We start from the raw sequence: 21,860 nt of genomic DNA, 5'->3' as shown, positions 1-21,860 counted from the left end.
ACGCTAGAGTCCAAGAACGGCAGCTTACCGAGTCGCCAACAAGGAGCGGAGCGGACGACGAACAACGAGCGTCGTGCGAGCAGCATATACTTCGAATTCTTAAGCCTGCGGCAGAGAGGGTAGGGTGGAAGCGTTCGTCTAGAACCTGGCATTTGACACAGGGACTGCGTTGGCGGCTTCCGGCGTACGCCTGAACCGACAGGTAGAAACTGAGCCGACGTCCGGTGCGACCGGCCGGGACAGAGCAAGGGACAGGAGGCTGCGGCTGCGAAAGTCGTACGCCTTGAGAGGACAGTGCCTGTTCTCCCTAGTCTGGGAACGGTGACGCATCCCTAATCCCTGTAACCCCGCCGAGCCAAGGGCAGCAGAAGACATCGCAAGCGAAACCGGCGAGGGAGACACCACTTCGCAGCCAGTACGATTGTTTTTTTCCAATTTCCCCACCTGGGTCTACCCGCCCATAGGTGGAGCCAGCAATGTATCTGCTTTCTGAATCTCACGCGATGCATGCTTGCCAGGATCGTAGCGGGACTCCAATTTCCTATTTGTAAATCGACAAGAGTGAGAGGAAGAAAGCTGGAAGAGACAAAAATAATTCAGTTAGTAAGGCAAATATGGTCTGATTGGGGTGAGGGCTTAGGGGGTATCTCAGAGTTTAGATTAAGATGCATTTGCCTATCAAATATCCGCTCTGAAGCAATTTGAGTTGGAGGAACAAAGTTGAGACAGCAACTTAAAATTGGTAACGTTTTTACGATTCAAAGTATAGTCCATCGCTAGCCACTACTTTTCTCCAACTTTCTGGCAAATCACGGATTCCGCGTCGAAAGAAGTCTAGGCATAATTCTAATTCTTTGACTTTGACTTCATCAAACTCAGCCTTTTTCTTCATATTGTAGTGATGAAGTAAAACTCGCCGCAAAAACACATTTTTTGAAGCAATAGCTGTCATTTTTGGAGCACATACAAACAATGTTGCTTAATTTTCCTCGACAGGTACTGAAAAAAGCCTATAGGCTTACTATAGTAATGACACTCCAAAATTCCAGTGTTACCAGATCAAATACCGGCCTACTAAACAAGTAGCGTCTGGAATCGAAACCTTACACCTAATATAACTTTAGTCAAATTATATTAAACACTTAGCAAATAAGTTGCTTTAGTTCCTTCAGTACATTTCGTCCTATGTATATATCAGTCATATCAATAAAATATAGGAAAGTAATTAAAACTCTTTTTATACCCTTGAAGAGAGTATTCCAATTTCAGCCAGAAGTTTGCAACTCAGTGAATTATATATATTCGTGATCAGCATCACCAGGAGAGTTGATCTAGCCATGTCCGTCCGTTTGTCCGTCCGTCTGTACGTCCGTTCCTACGCGAACTAGTCTCTCAGTTTTAAAACTATTTGCATGAAGCTTTTCCAAGTTATTTTTCTATTGCAGGTAGTATATAAGTCGGAACGAGCCGGATCGGACGACTATATAATATAGCCCATAGGAACAATCGAAAAAATAAACAAAAAATAATTATAACTTTGCTGTTTTTTAATTTTTTTGTTAGTTCTTCGAGAGATAGTAATGGTTAAATATTTCAGAATTACGGTTTAAATTTCATCAAAATCGGACGACTATAGCATATAGCTCCCATAGGAACAATCGGAAAAATAATTGAAAAAAAATTATAACTTTGCTGTTTTTAAATTTTTTGTTTTGTTCTTCGACATAAAGCAATGGGTCAATATTTCAGAATTATGGTAAAAATTTCATCAAAATCGGACGACTATAGCATATAGCTCCCATAGGAACAATCGGAAAAATAAATGAAAAAAATTATAACTTTGCTGTTTTTTAATTTTTTGTTTAGTTCTTCGACATTTAGTAATGGTTAAATATTTTCGATTTACGGTTTAAATTTCATTAAAGTCGGACGACTATATCATATAGCTCCTATAGGAACAATCGGAAAAATAAATGAAAAAAAATTATAACTTTTCTGTTTTTTAATTTTTTGTTTAGTTCTTATAGCAATGGTAAAATTTTCAGAATTATGGTTTAAATTTTATCAAAATCGGACGTCTATATCATATAGCTCCCATAGAAATAATAAAATTATATAAAATAACTATCAAACAAGAAAGAAAGCAAACTTCGGCAAGCCGAAGTTCATATACCCTTGCAGCTATTGCATGAATTAAATACTTTTGAAAACATTTAAATTATGATTTACTTGAGTATATGCTGAAAAACAATGAAACTATGATGATTTGCAGCTCAATTATTAGATAGTTATTTTATATATTTTTATTATTTCTATGGGAGCTATATGCTATAGACGTCCGATTTTGATAAAATTTAAACCATAATTCTGAAATAATTAAACATTGCTATATGACGAAGAACTAAACAAAAAATTAAAAAACAGAAAAGTTATAATTTTTTTTCATTTATTTTTCCGATTGTTCCTATGGGAGCTATATGCTATAGTCGTCTGATTTTGATGAAATTTAAAACATAATTCTGAAATATTTAACCATTACTATATCTCGAAGAACTAAACAAAAAATTAAAAAACAGCAAAGTTATAATTTTTTTTCATTTATTTTTCCGATTGTTCCTATGGGAGCTATATGCTATAGCCGACCGATTTTGATGAAATTTAATCCGTAAATCAGAAATATTTAACCATTAATATATGTCGAAGAACTAAACAAAAAATTAAAAAACATCAAAGTTATAATTTTTTTTCATTTATTTTTCCGATTGTTCCTATGGGAGCTATATGCTATAGTCGTCCGATCCGGCTCGTTCCGACTTATATACTACCTGCAATAGAAAGACAACTTTTGGGAAAGTTTCATGCAGATAGCTTTAAAACTGAGAGACTAGTTTGCATATAAACGGACGGACAGACGGACAGACGGTCGGACAGACGGACGGACAGACGGACATGGCTAGATCGACTCTACTAGTGATGCTGATCAAGAATATATATACTTTATAGGGTCGGAAACGTCTCCTTCACTGCGTTGCAAACTTCTGACTGAAATTATAATACCCTCTGCAAGGGTATAATAATTGAGCTGCAAATCATCATAGCTTTAATGTTTTTAAACATATACGAAAGTAAATCATAATTTTAATGTTTTCAAATGTTTAATTCTTGCAATAGCTGCAAGGGTATATGAACTTCGGCTTGCCGAAGTTTGCTTTCTTTCTTGTTTTCCGATTGTTCCTATGGGAGCTTTATGATATAGTCGCCCGATTTTGATAAAATCTAAACCATAATTCTGAAAATTTTAACATTGCTATATGTCGAATAACTAAACAAAAAATTAAAAAACAGAAAAGTTATAATTTTTTTTTCATTTATTTTTCCGATTGTTCCTATAGGAGCTATATGATATAGTCGTCCGACTTTGATGAATATATATACTTTATAGGGTCGGAGATGTCTCCTTCACTGCGTTGCAAACTTCTGACTGAAATTATAATACCCTCTGCAAGGGTATAAAAACAGCACTTCTGGCCCACTTTAAGACCAGCGACCACTCACCAAATTTTGACACAGCAACCATTTTGGAACAAGAACAACATTACTGAAAACGATGTACCATAGAAATGCTACATATTATAAACACTCGCACAAACATAAGACCTTACTACTTGAAAGTTGCTTTTATATTTAAAGACATCTGCTACAACATATTAGTTTTAATAATAATAATAATAAAAAAATGTTTCTTAAAAAATTGTAGTTACTGATTTAATCATAAAGAATTAAAAGTTAGCAGCAAGAGAAAATAAGCATACGCACTGTTGGTATATCTTAAAGAGTATTTAGCTTTTAATTATTATTGTTTACAACTCTTAAGCATAAATTAATTTCCTGTGATTGAACTTGTTTGAAACTTTGTACTCTATCAACATTATTGTACACATTACTTCTAAGCAACATGTATCTCACACTGTGCTATTCTTCAGCTTAACTGAACTTAGCACGATCAATCAAAAATTACTTGAAACCAGACCAGCAACTGTAGTACACGCGTTATTGGTTTCACCCTAGATTCGCTAGGGAACGTACAAAGAGGTTAATAAATTTTTAAGAAAAATTTTATTATTCCAATGAAATGTAAACCAGCAAATAATTATTGCTATTAACTCCAGTCTTACATCGGTTATAATTTAGACAGACTACCCCAATGAAATGAAATGAAATAGATTATTACAACAAATTAGCGTTATCCGTAACTCTTTAATAGGCAATTAGATCTTGTATTTGTTTTGGATCCGTCTGAGGTTGTTGTAACTTGAACTGACTCTCTAGTTGTCCCAGAGGACCGATACCATCCCACAATGTAATTGACAATTTCCCTGCCATGATACATATTCCCATTCAGTTTGTGAAACTAAAACGAAATGCTTCCGTAAATGCGACTTTAATAAGCTAAACTATTGCAAGGATATGGAAAGTGCTACTGAAATATTCTATAACGTTTTAAACACGTTTTTTAATGAATGCGTTCCTGACATTCTTTTTCCAAGACATATCAGACCTCCGTGGTTTACACAACAGTTTCAAAGACTAAAAGATCTAAAAACAAACACAATAAGTACAAAACGACAGACAAGCCATCTTACTTATCGAAATATTTGGTTGAGCGATCGGTTTTTAATGTTCTTAACAATCAATGCTATTATATGTTTTTGAATCGGTGTAAAACGGAATTTTCAAATAATCCGAAGCAATTTCATACATAGCTTTGTAAATGTCAAGCGAAAAAGCTCCGAGGCGCCTACTGACTCTGAAATTGCTGAATTATTTGCCACGTTCCCCCAAACTATCTATAGTGCGGATTGTTGTCTAAATTCAGTTTACCCTTACAATTTAAACAGGTCAAATTGTACTTCTTCTCCAGTAAAAACAGAAAGTTCTCTTCTAAGGGATTTGGATACCAAAACGCCAATATACTCTCCGGGACCTGATGAGCTTCCTGGGTGTGTGCCAAAATTAAATTTCGTGACCCAAAATTAAAAATTCGACTGTCACATAAAATATACTGTTAAAAAGGTGTGTTCTTGGATTTATTAAGCGCTGGTCAATAGAATTTGACGATCCTTATACAACTAAATTATTATTTACTTCCCTTGTCCTAATTTAGAATATTGCGCTCCCGTTTGTAGTCCCCAATATCAAGGTTAAAAAAAGGTTATTTTCGCCCTTCGTGGTTTGAATTGGGATCAAAGAGGTTGCCTTCTTACTCTAGTAGATTACTATTGCTTAATTTATCTACTCTTGTAAATCGTAGAATCATGGACGGACAGACGAAAATGGCTAGATCGACTCTCCTAGTGATGCTGGTTAAGAATCTATATACTTTATAGGGTCGGAAACGTCTCCTTCACTGCAAGGGTATAAAAACATAAAAAAAAAAAATTTTATATTTTGTAATTTTTTATACCCTTGCAGAGGGTATTATAATTTCAGTCAGAAGTTTGCAACGCAGTGAAGGAGACGTTTCCGACCCTATAAAGTATATATATTCTTGATCAGCATCACTAGTAGAGTCGATCTAGCCATGTCCGTCTGTCCGTCCGTCTGTCCGTCTGTCCGTCCGTCTGTCCGTCTGTCCGTCCGTTTATATGCAAACTAGTCTCTCAGTTTTAAAGCTATCTGCATGAAACTTTCCCAAAAGTTGTCTTTCTATTGCAGGTAGTATATAAGTCGGAACGAGCCGGATCGGACGACTATAGCATATAGCTCCCATAGGAACAATCGGAAAAATAAATGAAAAAAAATTATAACTTTGCTGTTTTTTAATTTTTTGTTTAGTTCTTCGACATATAGTAATGGTTAAATATTTCCGATTTACGGTTTAAATTTCATCAAAATCGGTCGACTATAGCATATAGCTCCCATAGGAACAATCGGAAAAATAAATGAAAAAAAATTATAACTTTGCTGTTTTTTAATTTTTTGTTTCGTTCTTCGAGATATAGTAATGGTTAAATATTTCAGAATTATGTTTTAAATTTCATCAAAATCGAACGACTATAGCATATAGCTCCCATAGAAATAATAAAAATATATAAAATAACTATCTAATAATTGAGCTGCAAATCATCATAGTTTCAATGTTTTTCAGCATATACTCAAGTAAATCATAATTTAAATGTTTTCAAAAGTATTTAATTCATGCAATAGCTGCAAGGGTATATGAACTTCGGCTTGCCGAAGTTTGCTTTCTTTCTTGTTTTAAATTCTTTTTGACAAGGGTATATGAACCTCGGATTGCCGAAGTTTGCTTTCTTTCTTGTTATGCACAATATTGACTCAATCGAATTGGTAAGCCGTATAACTTGTAATGTGCCTTTTAGACAAACCCGCAACTACCAGCCTCTTAACTTGCCAAGATGAACCTAAAATTTTTACCTGCATTAACCCTGTCGTGTTCTTTGTAATAATTATAATAATATAGTTATTCTTATCTAATTATAATCCGTTCCGGTCTCAGATTCAGCTGCTTTTAAACGTATAAACCAGAACCGCCAACTCCTCTAAAAATCTCCTGCCTACATTCGGTCATCCTACACCTAAACGTTTGTCCCGGACGACAGCAAGTCCTCATTTGACTCAGCATATCTCCATAGTTTTATGTTGTCAGCGCTTGTTGAAGTATAAATTCCATTCGTCAAAATCCGTAGAATTTTTTTACGTCAAAGCGATCGCAACGCTTAGTCTTGATCGATTTGTAATGTACAAAAAACTTCGATTGTTTCGTAGCGAGAAGGCATTTCCGACCCTATAAAGAATTAATATTATTGATCAATATCACTAGGAGAGTCGATCTAGTCATGTCTGTCTGTTTCTACGCAAACTAGTCTCTCAGTCTTAAAGATAGCCATAGTTACAGAAAACGTTGTATTTTTATTGCAGGTAGTACGTAAGTCGGATCGGACGACTATAGCATATAGCTCCCATTGGATAAATCGGGAATATATACACATATATATATTTTTGCTGTTTTTTATAATTTTTTTCCAGATATAGTATTGATTTCTTGCTTTAGAATTGCAATTTATATTTAAAATTAAATAAAATGTAATTTCTGTAATTTAATATAAATTTTTTTTAAACATTGTAATGATATAAAATTTTGAGAAATACTCTTTTAATTTGAATAAAAATCGGAAAAGGATTTCATATAGCTGTTATTCTTATACATCGCGGTAAAAAATATATATAATCACTTTTGAGAAATGGGCTTTTTTGCCAAAAATTGTGATCATTGGCCCTAGTGTGCAGTGGACTGCAGCTTACGTTAAGTGGGCTTGCTAGCAAGAAGAGCGGAACTAACTTGCTCTAAATCAGCAATATTAGCGAGTGCTGATTAGTGATTGTGTACCGAATTTTTCTCCACGGCAAGCGCGAATTAATACAAAATTTTTTCAGCAAATTAAATCAAATTGGCTCTACTGGGTTTTCCGTCGAAAAGCCAAAACCCCCAATGGACGTCGGTGCGTAAACAGTGCTAAGTCACTGGAGTGAAATTGTATGCCACAAGATAATGTACGCCAAAGCAAAATTTTTTTTTCAACAGCTGAGCGCTTAGGAGAGTGACAACGTCGTGAGTCTTCAACTTCAAAGCGATTCATGACATAAATACGTCAAGGAAGTGGAGAATTTCAGATTCCCACAAGGCTCGTCTTACCGAGGCTATATTGTGGAGAATTTCAGATACCCTCAAGGCTCGTTTTGTATATATATATATTTATATGTTTTAGTCGAGTATATATATATGTATATGTTTTAGTCGATTTTTAAGGCATAATAGGAAATATAATCCACTTCTTTTCAAATGGATACAAAAAAATCCTGCTAGCTAATAATTTTCATTTAAATATTATCGGATTTGATATATATCATTGTTATATGATATATTCGTCAATGGCAACATAGAATAGGCGAAACTTCCGCTTACAGAAATAGCGATGTTTATCAGCTGTCAATTTCGGTCCTTGCGTGCATAAGTACATGAGCAATCAGCACACGGTTGACGCAAGCCGTTTCACAAATATTTGATTTCATGGGTCTGTTTTTATTGCGGTTTTGTTCCCGTCTCCCAATAGAAGCCCCACCGCAACAGGTGCGAATTTCGTTTTCGAGGAAGCAAACTCATTTGCACTTGAGGCCATGGTAACCAGTCTGACTGGCAAAAGCAGCCTGAGATGACAATGGCGCCAGCTAGCCAAATGTTGATACCTACACCCAAAACAAATCTCTAAGCTTTAATTTAACAAGAAAAATTAAACTTTGGCAAACCGATGTGTATATACCCTTTTCGCTAAAATTAAATATTGTACGTATTTCTTTTAAAACATCGAAGCTATGATGATTTTAAGCTCAATTTTTCGATCGTTCTTACTGCAAATATATGATATGGTTTTCCGATTTAAATAAAATTAAAAGTGTCATTTTGATTTATTTGGTTCAATAATAAAATTAATCATATCCAAAAACAAGAAAGGAAGCTAGCTTCGGCAAGCCGAAGTTCATATACCCTTGCAGCTATTGCAAAAACTAAATATTCTTGAAAACATTAAAATTATGATTAACTTAAGTATATGTTTAAGAACATTGATTTACTATAGTCATCCGATCTGGCTCGTACCGACTTATATACTACCTTGGGGATATATAAAAATGTTTAATATAGTATAATATAGTTCCAATTAATTTCGGTGTATATGTGTGAGTATTTTAATTAAAATTTAAAACATGGTTTTCAAAAAAAAAAATGTTTTTAAGAACGGGGGCCAACCTAAATTTTGACACGAGCTTCCTAAATATATTTTTTAGAAATTATTTGAGATTTGAGAAACGGTTTTTTTTTTTCAAAAAATTTTATATTCCTTATTCCTTTGTTTAATTAAATTTTTTTCGAGTTTTTAAGTGTGTACCAACCTTTTTACAGCCGTTTAACAGCCCAACATTTTCTAAAAGCTGTGTTTATCGAGCTGTTGCAGACAATGTTAAAGATTTATCTGTTGTTTGTATAAAATAAAATTAAACTTAAAAAGACAACTGCCAAAAACTTAAAAAAATCTTAAAAAAATAATGTCCCAAGGAAAATTTTTTCAGTGGGATACACGTAATCCAGAAGTCGTACTCTGCCAGAAATTTGTCTTTAGGCTTGGGGGTATTTTTTTTCATTTTGTAAGATATTGTACTTAATATTTAAATACAGTTAAAAGATACCATAATATATAATATCAATTTAAAAGTTTTTGATAATAAGTTTTGGAAAATTCGTTTTTTTATTGGCTTTCTAACTGTATATTGAAGGACGGACATAAGAAGAACAGACGGACGCACAGACGGACGTAAAAAAAACGACCTATCTTGTAAGACTTAATGCAAGGTACTCATATTTACGAAAAACAATGAAAATAAAATTTGTAACCCAGGTTCGAACACTGAAGCGATCCAAAGCCAAATTTTAATGAGTTTACAGTTCTGATTATAAGCAAAGCAAAACGTCTCCTTAAGAGGTTAAATGTTTTGACTATCGGTTAAGCATTCGACTAAATAAATACACTTTTTAAAATTTTGTTTTTCGTCCCGCTTTAACGCTTTTGTAATCCAATTTCGGAGTGGTTCATAGCCCTGATTATGTTTTAAATCTTAAGCCAAAGTTCAATATACCCTTCAATGACCCTATGAATATGACAAGAGTAATGGAAAGCTGTCACTCAAAATTGCGTTTGATGATACTCTTATTAGATAATTTTCACCTTTTAATAGGGTCACATTGACATATAAATACGGGCATATTGTAATGATTTGTTTTTCGGTGTACCTACCAGAGCCAGGTCACGCCGAAATCAACAGCAGGGCCGGGAGGGAAACTTCAGAGCGACAGAAGCCTTAACCCACTTCACTTCAAAGCAAATAAACAGGGATTCGAATTTTCCGCTGTTCGCCGCTTTTGTCCACTGGAGCCTACGTCTGCGAGATGGCTTATCCGTGCCGCTGGTGTCGCGTGTCGCACGACTGCGTGCTGCAGATTAACGTGGTGCTGGTCGTGGTGGGGATGATCTTTCTGATGGACGTATTCAGTCACCTCTATCTGAAGTCGATCATGTTTCCCGGTCTGCGCCTCTACCCGGTGGCCTTGCGCCCCTGGCTCTTCTGGGTGCGCGGCCTGACGTTGGTGGTCTACGTTCTGAACGCGATCCTCGGAATCCGCATGGCCCGGCGGCCGAGCATCTTTAAGTTTGCGGGATATATGCTGGTTGGCAGCGTAGTATTGCTGTATACATCCAGCATCGCGGTGACGCGCTTCATGTACCGCCGCAGGTTTGAGTTTTTCGTCCAGATGCTAGTCCTCCAGATGTGGATAAGGGACAGCCTTGGCAAGGTCGAGGACGAGTTTGGATGCTGCGGAAAGACCAGCGTGGTCGACTATCAAACAGCCTCGTCGAACCGCACATGGGCCAGTGGCTCCTGCTGCGGGAAGCGGAGCTGTCCTGGGTGCATTTCGAAGCTCACCGAATACCTGTGGACTGTCGAGATGGACGTGGCGCGGGACAACATCATCGTGTCCTTGTTTTTGTTCGTTGGGCTGATCGTCGTGGTGGCGCACTTCAAGGATTTGCACTTCCTCGAGGACCCCTACGACTCCGACGACTCTGAGGAGGCTTCAGATCAGCGCGACGACGACCCGAGCACGAAGAAAACAGACCCATCCGCATCTGGCCGTGACAGCGACTAGAGGCTAATTGAATTACCCCTATTCGCTCTGGTCTATTGAACTTGAATTCAAAAGTGATAGCCAACGCCCATGGCCGGCCCAGTCGTCAGCCAGCTTTTTGCGGCTCGTTATGTTCAAATTCACACATCAAACACCGCCTTTGTTAATGCCGCATTTAAAAACCCGCGAAACAAATGCGAAAAAACATTTTAATACTAATCGATTAAGGTTTTAGGATTTATTAAGTTTCATTTATCGCCTGTCGCATCGCGGCAGAGGCCATGATTTATGTAAAAGTTTAACAAACCTCGGACGGCTTCAAGCATTTGAATATAAATTTAAAAGTTTTCAAGCGTTTAATAAAAATTGGAGTTGGGGCCAGCAACAGCGACTAGCCTGGAAGAATCCTTTATGATAAAATCAAATCTTTATGGACAGCAATTTTCTTTAAGGCAAGCATCATTCGCTTTATGTATGGGTCTTGGCGAATGCAACGGGGAAATAGTAAGTGGAAAATGCCTTCAGTCGGGAGGGAAGAAACGGTATGGAAAAGAGCACGGCGATGCTTCCGTTGCGGGTTGTCTGGAGGAAGCGCCGCCGAAAAATAAACAGTCCAAAAGGATGCGAAAAGTAACGGAAGTGCGCGAAATTTTTGCACATTTTTACGTTTTCTGCACTGCCTGGTGGGTGGATGCGTGGCTTGATGTTAAAATGCTGAATGGTAGGGCGAATTGATAACTGGAGGTTAGAGTGCATTTGTAGCTTTATGATATTTTAATGATGTCGACGTTTATGACATGGCTAAACAATTTCGAAATAGTTTGACAGTTAGCCTTTTGAAAACGAGAGTGCGGTTTCGCTCTTGGAAAGGCGGAAGAGGTCAAAAGACAGTCAGCCAACTATTAGTTAGTGCTTTATCCGTTCGAAACTGTCAAAAATTAAGCCCAAACAATGAACGCTCTTTAATATAAATATTTTCGCAACACCTAAAGGTGCACATTATATGTACATTCAAATTTTAAATTAAGTATAGACTAACGTAAAGTAAAACATTTGCGTTGAGACCTGTGCAAATAAAAATAAGGGCGTATCAAATTTTAATCAAGCCTTAAAGCCACGATACACACTTAACTGGGTCACCCCAATTTGTTTATTTTAGAATTATGTAGAAACAGCTTGAATTGCTTACATATGCAGATAAATACAAAATAAAACAAATTCGACTTTTTGATCCCATTACGGGGGTTAAATCTTGCAACCTGGATTATAGCCATACAGATTTTATATTTCTTTAGCCGTTTGTAAAGGTGACATGGTCACCGTTTCGTTAATTTCCAATAAATAGCACCAAGTAAACGCCACCTATATGAAAATAAAATATTGGATCAAAGGTAACAGTACGTATGAGTGATAAACTTTAACGACAATGCGCAGACCCTAAATCGTTTTTTATCAACTTTTTCGTTTTTGCACGCGAACATTTTATCTTATGAAAATAATGGAAATCGTATGACGGTCATTGTGACATATATGCACAGCGAAAAATGTTTGATGAGGACTGGGAAACAAATTTCTTTTTATACCCTAGCAGAGGGTATTATAATTTCAGTCAGAAGTTTGCAACGCAGTGAAGGAGACATCTCCGACCCTATAATGTGTATATATTCTTGATCAGCATCACTAGGAGAGTCGATCTAGCCATTTCCGTCTGTCCGTCTGTCTGTCCGTCCGTTTCTACGCAAACTAGTCGTTCAGTTTTAAAGCTATCTGCATGAAACTTTTCCAGTTGTCTTTCTATTGCAGGTAGTATATAAGTCGGAACGAGCCCGATCGTACGACTGTAGCATAAGCTCCCATAGGAACAATCGGAAAAATAAATGAAAAAAAATTATAACTTTTCTGTCCGATTTTGCTGAAATTTATACCGTAATTCTGAAATAATTAACCATTACTATATGTCGAAGAACTAATAAAAACAAGAAAGAAAGCAAACTTCGGCAAGCCGAAGTTCATATACCCTTGCAGCTATTGCAAGAATTAAATACTTTTGAAAACATTGAAATTATGATTTAATTGCGTATATGTTGAAAAACATTGAAGCTATGATGATTTGCAGTTCAAATGTTAGATAGTTAATATACCCTTGCAGAGGGTTTTATAATTTCCGTCAGAAGTTTGCAACGCAGTGAAGGAGACATCTCCGACCCTATAAAGTATATATATTCTTGATCACCATCACTAGGCGAGTCGATCTAGCCATGTCCGTCCGTCTGTCCGTCCGTTTATATGCAAACTAGTCTCTCAGTTTTACAGCTATCTGCATGAAACTTTCCCAAAAGTTGTCCTTCTATTGCAGGTAGTATATAAGTCGGAACGAGCCGGGTCGGACGACTATAACATAAGCTCCTATAGGAACAATCGAAAAAATAAATAAAAACAAGAAAGAAAGCAAACTTCGGCAAGCCGAAGTTCATATACCCTTGCAGCTATCGCAAGAATTAAATATTTTTGAAAACATTAAAATTATGATTTACTTGCGAATATGTTTAAAAACTTTGAAGCTATGACGACTTGCAGCTTAATTATTTGATTGTTCTTTTATATATTTTTATTATTTGTATGGGAGCTATATGATATAGTCGTCCGATTTTGATGAAATTTAAACCATAATTCTGAAATATTTAACCATTGCTATATGTCGAAGAACTAAACAAAAAATTAAAAAACAGCAAAGTTATAATTTTTTCAAAATTATTTTTCCGATTGTTCCTATGGGAGCTATATGCTATAGTCGTCCCATTCGGCTCGTTCCGAATTATATACTACCTGCAATAGAAAGACAACTTTTGGGAAAGTTTCATGCAGATAGCTTTAAAACTGAGAGACTAGTTTGCATATAAACGGACGGACAGACGGACAGACGGACGGACGGACGGACATGGCTAGATCGACTCGCCTAGTCATGCTGATCAAGAATATATATACTTTATAGGGTCGGAGATGTCTCCTTCACTGCGTTGCAAACTTCTGACTGAAATTATAATACTCTCTGCAAGGGTATAAAAATTTAAAGCGTGGCTCTGCTACAAAAAATATTTATTTAAATTTAACAAGAGTTGTAAAATATCAATTTACTGCAAGTCACGCTGCTACAGTCCATGTATGTACATACATATGTGTTTTTTGTTTCCTTTGATTCTTATTCTTTAACGTCTTGCAAATGCTCGCATACTTTCTCGTATGTATGTATGTATGCCTGTTACTATACTAAAAACCACGCGGCAAACAAAATGAAACCACTGAATCTCAACGGAAAATAATTTTATATTTTCATAATCAAGGCAAATCATATGCTGAGAGTGGGGAAACGATGGATAGAAGCCGTTTTATCATTCGAAGCATTGTCCAGCGTTTTAAAGGAGACTCATCGTTGGAGAGTGTTAAGCACACTGGTCGATCCAAAGCTTTGACTGACCGGGAAAGGGACAGGATCATAAGGAAGGTGAAGGTGAACCCAAATATCTCCTCAACATAGATTGCAGCTGAAGTTAAAAATGAATTTGGAAAAGATATTCACCCTATTACGGTTCGGAGGACACTGCACGAAGCTAACTACAAACGCCGCGTTTCAAGAAGAAAAATACTTATTTTCAAAGTCAACCAGCAGAAGCATTTAGCCTTTGCAAAATAACATTTGAGTAGCCAACAAGTAAGTAAAGTAATCCAACTTGATATCAAGCCAGCAGAACCCAGGGTTTGTTTTGAAAAAAATTTTAAAACACGAGCGGCAAATTTTATTCTTTCACGAATAATTTACGGATAATTAACTGCAAATTCCTGCAAAAGAAATTTTTCAAAAAGTTAAGGTGTGATTTTGGATAACTTTTAAAAAAATTGAGCGGCAAATTTTATTCTTTCACGAATAATTTACGGATAATTAACGGCAAATAATGGTAAAAAAAAGGTTTGATTTTGAAAGTTGTACCGCTAACTTTATGCACATGTAAATTCAACATTTTTCAATCTGATGGCCGCCAAACTGTTTGTAGAAAGCCCAATATGGAACTCCATAAAGAGAACCTTCCATTGTCTGTACAATATGGTGGTGGAGGCGTCATGGTGTGGGGCTGCATGTTCGCCACTGGTGTCGGCGAACTTGAATTTGTTGAAGGAATCATGAACAAGAAGTATTATTTAGATATCCTTAACAGAAATCTAAAAGAAAGTGCCGAAAAGTTGAACTGACCAGCCACATTCACTTTTCAACACGACAGTGACGGCTTATGATGTCCGTAAGTGGCTCCCACATCATATAAAACATACTTTGCCGCATCCGCCCCAATCTTCAGATCTAAACCCTATCGAACATTTGTGGGAAGAATTGGATCGAAGGCTAAATAAGCGAGCTAAATCCACAAAGGCCCAGCTGAAGGTGGTACTGGTGGAGGAGTGGCACAATATTGGTTAAGAAACTACCCAAAACTAAGTTTCTTTGATGCCCAGGCGCTTGGAGGCAGTCATTAAGCATATGGGCTTAGCCACAAAATATTAATTGTTATTTTTAAACGATTTTTTATGTTTATTTTTATCATTTTTGGTTAAGTGTGGCAATAATTTTGTTCAAAGAACAAAATTTATAATTTTAATTTTTATAATTACTAGAAATGTGATACAAGAATTAAGTAAAGTTTGTTTTGTTGTAAGTTTATCGATATATGAATAAAATTAGTTTTGATTAAATATCTTAGTTTTTAGTCTGCTATTTTTTATTCTTTTAATTCTTCGACATGGTTCAATATTTCAATTACGGTTTGAATTTCATTTCAAAATCGGACGACTATAACATAAAACTCCCATGGAAACTATAAAAATTAAAAAAAACAAGAAAGAAACAAACTTCGGCAAGCCGAAGTTCATATACCCTTGCAGCTATTGCATGAATTAAATACTTTTGAAAACATTTAAATTATGATTTACTTGAGTATATGCTGAAAAACATTGAAACTATGATGATTTGCAGCTCAATTATTAGATAGTTATTTTATATATTTTTATTATTTCTATGGGAGCTATATGCTATAGACGTCCGATTTTGATAAAATTTAAAACATAATTCTGAAATAATTAAACATTGCTATATGTCGAAGAACGAAACAAAAAATTAAAAAACAGCAAAGTTATAATTTTTTTTCATTTATTTTTCCGATTGTTCCTATGGGAGCTATATGCTATAGTCGACCGATTTTGATGAAATTTAAATCGTAAATCGGAAATATTTAACCATTACTATATGTCGAAGAACTAAACAAAAAATTAAAAAACAGCAAAGTTATAATTTTTTTTCATTTATTTTTCCGATTGTTCCTATGGGAGCTATATGCTATAGTCTTCCGATCCGGCTCGTTCCGACTTATATACTACCTGCAATAGAAAGACAACTTTTGGGAAAGTTTCATGCAGATAGCTTTAAAACTGAGAGACTAGTTTGCATATAAACGGACGGACAGACGGACAGACGGACGGACAGACGGACGGACAGACGGACGGACAGACGGACATGGCTAGATCGACTCTACTAGTGATGCTGATCAAGAATATATATACTTTATAGGGTCGGAAACGTCTCCTTCACTGCGTTGCAAACTTCTGACTGAAATTATAATACCCTCTGCAAGGGTATAAAAAAAATTATTTTAAATGTAACTTTTTTATTTTGTAATTTTTTTTAGAAATTCTTTTTGACTAATTAATAATTTGACAGTTCAGAATTACGCTTTCAATTTTAATAAAATTGGAAAACAATATCATATAGCTGCCATAGGAAATATCAAATAATTGAGCTGCAAATCATCATAGCTTCAATGTAAACATACACGCAAGTCAATCATAAATTTAATGTTTTCAAGAATATTTAATTTTTGCAATAGCTGGGTATGTAAACTTCGACTTGCCGAAGTTTGCTTCCTTTCTTGTTTGTTAACATTTACATTTTTATTTATTGAATCTTCTCCTTATTGTTAGTCATAAGTGTATTAAATCTTAAATTCAAAAGCTACAGTCAAGATGACTGACGCAATATTAATGGTCTCTAATAGCTATTGCTGAGCTGGAAGGTCATTGCGTTGTAGGCGGGTTTGGTTGAGAACCAATGTGGATGAAAGGTTCGCATGGTGTGATAGGTCGAATTTTGTTTGGATATTGTTTTACGGGTAGAATACTCGGGTCTCAGCGCTGGATAATGTCGATGTTGCTACTGCTCGCGCAGGCTGGGTTAAGTGTAAAGTTGTAAATTTTATAGTCCAGGCAAATGGGAGAACGGTGGAGGCCGAGATACGTTACATCGTCGGCATGTGAGAGACGCGTAATGTTCAAGCATAGTAGAGGACACGTTTGTCTGTTGAGTGGGAACGTTATATGTTTGCACTTTTCCTCATTTATTTTTATACGCCAGTCTAACAAACACTATTTTTCGAATAGTTTTGAGAGGCAAGAACGTAAACTAATTGGTGTGTACGATGGAACGGTAGTGCAATCGAATTAGTTGCAAAGTTTGGTTGGAATACTTTACAAAGATGTAAGGCAAATGTACAGGCTCTGTCTTTTTCGATGCTGGGACAACTGCCCTCAGACTTTCTTATAGGAGCCACTGTATCGGACGGGGCGCTTAGGTTTAAGTGAGCTTTCCACAAGGGATGCTTTGTACTGGTGGACGATAATTTTTCAATGTACCGGCGTTTTGCTTTTTCTTCTTCATGCTAAGAGCCCTGGTAAGATTGCAGTTGCCAAGTTGTAACTTTTTCGATGTAGCTTTTTGTGGAAACCTTTGGTGAAAATGTTGTTTGATGCGGTCTCTTATTAAGATGCCGGTTCCACCGTGGGCTTTGCCATCTGGATGATCGGTTTAAAAGTTATATTTGCTTGTAAGGTGCGCTTCTGATACCACAGGGATATTCGTAGGCAAGACATGGTTTATTTGGACTGCTGAGATGCAAGCAATAAATTCTGGTTTTGCATAGTGGTTTTCATTAATAACATAAAGTTCATCATACTTTGTTGCAAAGGGATCATCTTAGTTTCGATTTTGCTCTGTGGCTGTCCCAAGGCCTGCTGGACGTTTAGTTAGCTTAGTGCCTCGAATTATTCGGTGGTACGGTTCTGTGTTTGTTTGAAGTTTAGTTTCACTTATAATTCCTTTGGTAAGGGACATATCATGAAAGTTAACTTTCCCGACCAGCTCAACTATTTTGTTAACTAGGGCATTCGAATTCTTTACCCAAATAAATATTGGCTTTGATTCCGTTTTCCGATTGGTTTGTTTCAGACTCGGTAGTGCCTCGGTTTCTTTTAGGTTTATTGACCTCCATTTTTTCCTAAATATAGAAATTTTCGCCCTTAACTGAAATCGACCTAAAATAAAAAAAAAATTGTATATATTTTAGTACAATTGGGACTTGTTTATAGTTAATATTTTCTTAACAATGGGAAGGCTTACCCCGAAAAAGTAACTAAATAAGGACTTTCTTTTTTCTCAGCCTAACCCTAAAATTCCTTTCCCATAAAAAAAATTTTTACTTAAATCTAGAAATAGTTTTCTTAACCCTAAAAAATAGAAAAATTCCACGCTCTACAAGTTCGTAGCCTAGGCGTTAACGCAAGTTTAAAACCTACTGCCGTCAGAAATTATTTGTATTTTTTTTTACATTGCTATTTTTTGCTTTTAAAGCTTAATTTTGGACAGTAAAAATATTTGACTTAAAGTTTACTTTTGCACAGTATCATCATTATCAGGGCTTGAAACCTTTTAGAAAGCATTTTTTGACGTTAAACTCTTCTATGAAAGCTACGAACAATATTGAATTAGACAATTTCTTTTTGGGTGTATGGGCATTTCCAGGAAAAAATAACCAAGTCCCAAAAACTAAAAGATGAGAAAAATGCAATTTGTTAAAACAAATATTAAAGAAACACTCAAATTTTGATAAGCGATTACATCATTTTACATTATATTTTTTACTGTTCCACTATACTTACTGTTTGTCTGAGCAACATTTTATTAAATTTTCGTTTAATTGTTTTGGCTTCCGTAAATTTGTTTTGGATCAAACAAAATATCATGTTTCCAAGTTTTAGCCAAAGGTTTTCAGATAAAAACGTAAACAACTTAATTAATAATGTATTTATTGCCCATTTTCAACTTTACATTCGTTTTACTACCACAATAGTTAGGCCTTAGTTAAGGGTAATTTAAAAATGTAAAATGTTGTTAAAAAAGTATAAATGTTTTTTTTCTATTTTTAAAGTCTGTCGCGTACAAAATCAGTACTTATTTTAAATATAAATAGCCAATTTTAGGCTTAATATTGGGTTCATACAAAAAATCGAGGGGTTTAATTTTCATTATTATTTAAGTCATTTCTCTGATATTCACTGTATATTTTTCCGTCGAACTAAAAGCTTTTCTTGTTGTTCTTGTATTAAATCTTTCAAAATGAAAATTAACTTAGAAAGAAACCTCGAAAATTTAAAACGATTAAGAGCTAAGTTATCGTTAAGATTTAATCTGGTCAAAAAATATAAAGCCAAAGTTCGAGAACGAAAAAATATAATCAGACTGTTAACTTAAAAAAGTGGCAAAATATATCTCATCAAATGTATTTATGAAAGACTTAGTGCCTAGTTTATTGATGACAATATGTCGGAGAATTAAAGTCATCCCCTTGTAAGTCGTCATTGCTGGTTACTTGATCGTTTGGTTGTTGATTGCCTGAACTTAATTCTGGCAAATGCAGCGAGTATTGGATGCCTTTGTTGCTCATAATTCTCTCTTAAGGATCAAGCACATATCTCACGCCACGATACAAACCAGAAGAATAAAAAGAGAGACCAGACCTAGCAACGCATACGAAGCCCCACTCGGCCTCAGCTCGCAAACTGAGTCCCCATTCTACCAAAACTAGTATCTAGTATATCTAGTATACGCACAACCCATGGTCATACCTGTCGAGATGCTGCATTACATACTCTCCGAAAAATATTAAGTTGTCAAAAAAGTCTTGCGGTATTTTCGCTAGTTGGCGCTGAAAGCGCGTAGTTCTTGTTTTACTATACTATACCTTTTTGGAAAGCTCATTTCACGCGTTAACACGTGTTTAATTTATTGTCTTTTCTTTTAAGTCGTTCGTGAGTTATAGCGTCGCAATCATGGAGCAAAATAAAGAGAAAAAACGGCATATTCTGCAGTACTACTACGATAAAGGCAAAAATGCTTCTCAAGCCGCCAATAAAATTTGTGCAGTTTATGGAACCGATACAGTTTCCATTTCCACCGCACAACGATGGTTTCAAAGTTTTCGTTCTGGTGTAGAGGTGGTCGAAGATGCGCCACGCTCCGGAAGGCCTTTCGTCGAAAAGTGCGATAAAATCGTTAAATTGGCCGAAAAAGACCGGCATAGTAGCAGCCGTTGCATCGGTCAAGAGCAAGATTTGAAGAAGCTTGGAGTCACTAAGAAGCTCGATGTATTGGTGCCACACGAATTGACGCAAAAAACATCTTTGACCGTATCGACGCATACGAATCGCTTCTAAATCGCAGCAAAATCGACCCGTTTTTGAAGCGTATGGTAACTGGCGATGAAAAGTGGGTAACTTACGATAACGTAAGGCGTAAACGGTCGTGGTCGAAAAGCGGTGAAGCGGCCCAGACGGTGGCCAAGCCTGGATTGACGGCCAGGTAGGTTCTTCTGTGTGTTTGGTAATCCCACCCAGGGAATAATCCCCTATGGCCAAACGCTCAATTCGGACCTATACTGCCAACAATTGCACCTCTTGAAGGCAGCACTCATGCAGAAGAGGCCATCTTTGATCAACAGAGGCCGAATTGTCTTCCATCAGGACAACGCCAGGCCACACACATCTTTAGTGACGCGCCAGAAGCTCCGGGAACTCGGATGGGAGGTTCTTTTGCATTCACCGTATAGTCCGGATCTCGCCACCAAGTGATTACCACCTGTTTCTGTCCATGGCAAACGCGCTTGGTAGTCTGAATCTGGCAGCAAGAGAGTCCTGTGTAAATTGGCTCTCCGAGTTTTTTGCCAATAGGGAAGCGAGTTTCTATGATAGGGGCATTATGAAGTTGGCATCTCGTTGATAACGCGTCATAGAACAAAACGGCGCATATTTGACTTGAATCGTATTATTGTAACCAATTTTATAAACAATTGAAAATTCAATAAAACAAAAACGGAAGCAAACTTCGACAAGCCGAAGTTCATATACCCTTGCAGCTATTGCAAAAACTAAATATTTTTTAAAACATTAAAATTATGATTTACTTGCGTATATGTTTAAAAACATTGAAGCTATGATGATTTGCAGTTTAATTAATCGATAATTCCTATGGCAGCTATATAATATCATTTTCCGATTTTAATAAAATTAAAAGCGTTATTCTAGACTATCAAATTATTACAAAGTCTTAGAATTAAAAAAATAAAAATTACAAATTAGAAAAGTTTCATTTTTAAACAATATATTTTATATATTATTGTTTCTATGGGAGCTCTATGATATAGTCGTCCGCTTTTGATGAAATTTAAACCGTAATTCTGAAATATTGAATCATTACTATATGTCGAAGAACTAAAAATAAATTATAAAACAGCAAAGTTATAATTTTTTGTATTTATTTTTCCGATTGTTCCTATGGGAGCTATATGCTATAGTTGTCCGATCCTGCTCGTTCCGACTTATATACTACCTGCAATAGACAGACAACTTTTGGGAAAGTTTCATGCAGATAGCTTTAAAACTGAGAGACTAGTTTGCGTATAAACGGACGCACAGACGGACATGGCTAGATCGACTCTCCTAGTGATACTGATCAAGAATATATATACTTTATAGGGTCGGAAATGTCTTCTTGACTGCGTTGCACACTTCTGACTGCAATTATAATACCCTCTGCAAGGGTATAAATACCGCAAGACTTTTTTGACAACCTAATATATATAGTTGTTTAAAACAAGTGTAGTAGGTTACACAATATGCGGCGGATCTCTTTCTTAGCTTCGTACAACTGAGTTGGCCTTGAGATAATGGCGTCTTG

At 36.0% G+C, this 21,860-nt stretch overlaps 1 protein-coding gene across 1 annotated transcript; it reads left to right on the top strand.

The window, feature by feature from the left end:
* The first annotated feature begins 9,873 nt into the window (after nucleotides 1-9,873).
* On the top strand, nucleotides 9,874-11,145 carry LOC108137853. The gene has a single exon (XM_017259785.2). It carries the CDS (start codon nucleotides 10,019-10,021, stop codon nucleotides 10,775-10,777), a length of 759 nt encoding a protein of 252 aa, XP_017115274.2. The 5' UTR covers nucleotides 9,874-10,018; the 3' UTR covers nucleotides 10,778-11,145.
* Nucleotides 11,146-21,860: the final 10,715 nt, after the last annotated feature.

The sequence above is a fragment of the Drosophila elegans genome, unplaced genomic scaffold, assembly GCF_018152505.1.
Source record: "Drosophila elegans isolate 14027-0461.03 unplaced genomic scaffold, ASM1815250v1 contig_721, whole genome shotgun sequence".
Lineage (NCBI taxonomy): Eukaryota > Metazoa > Arthropoda > Insecta > Diptera > Drosophilidae > Drosophila > Drosophila elegans.
The sequence above is the reverse complement of the archived record's forward strand: the minus strand, read 5'-3'. Positions and strand labels throughout refer to the sequence as shown.

What these genes read in the sequence shown, in the direction of transcription:
- LOC108137853 (XM_017259785.2), top strand. Translation starts at nt 10,019, where the DNA reads ATGGCTTATCCGTGCCGCTGGTGTCGCGTGTCGCACGACTGCGTGCTG.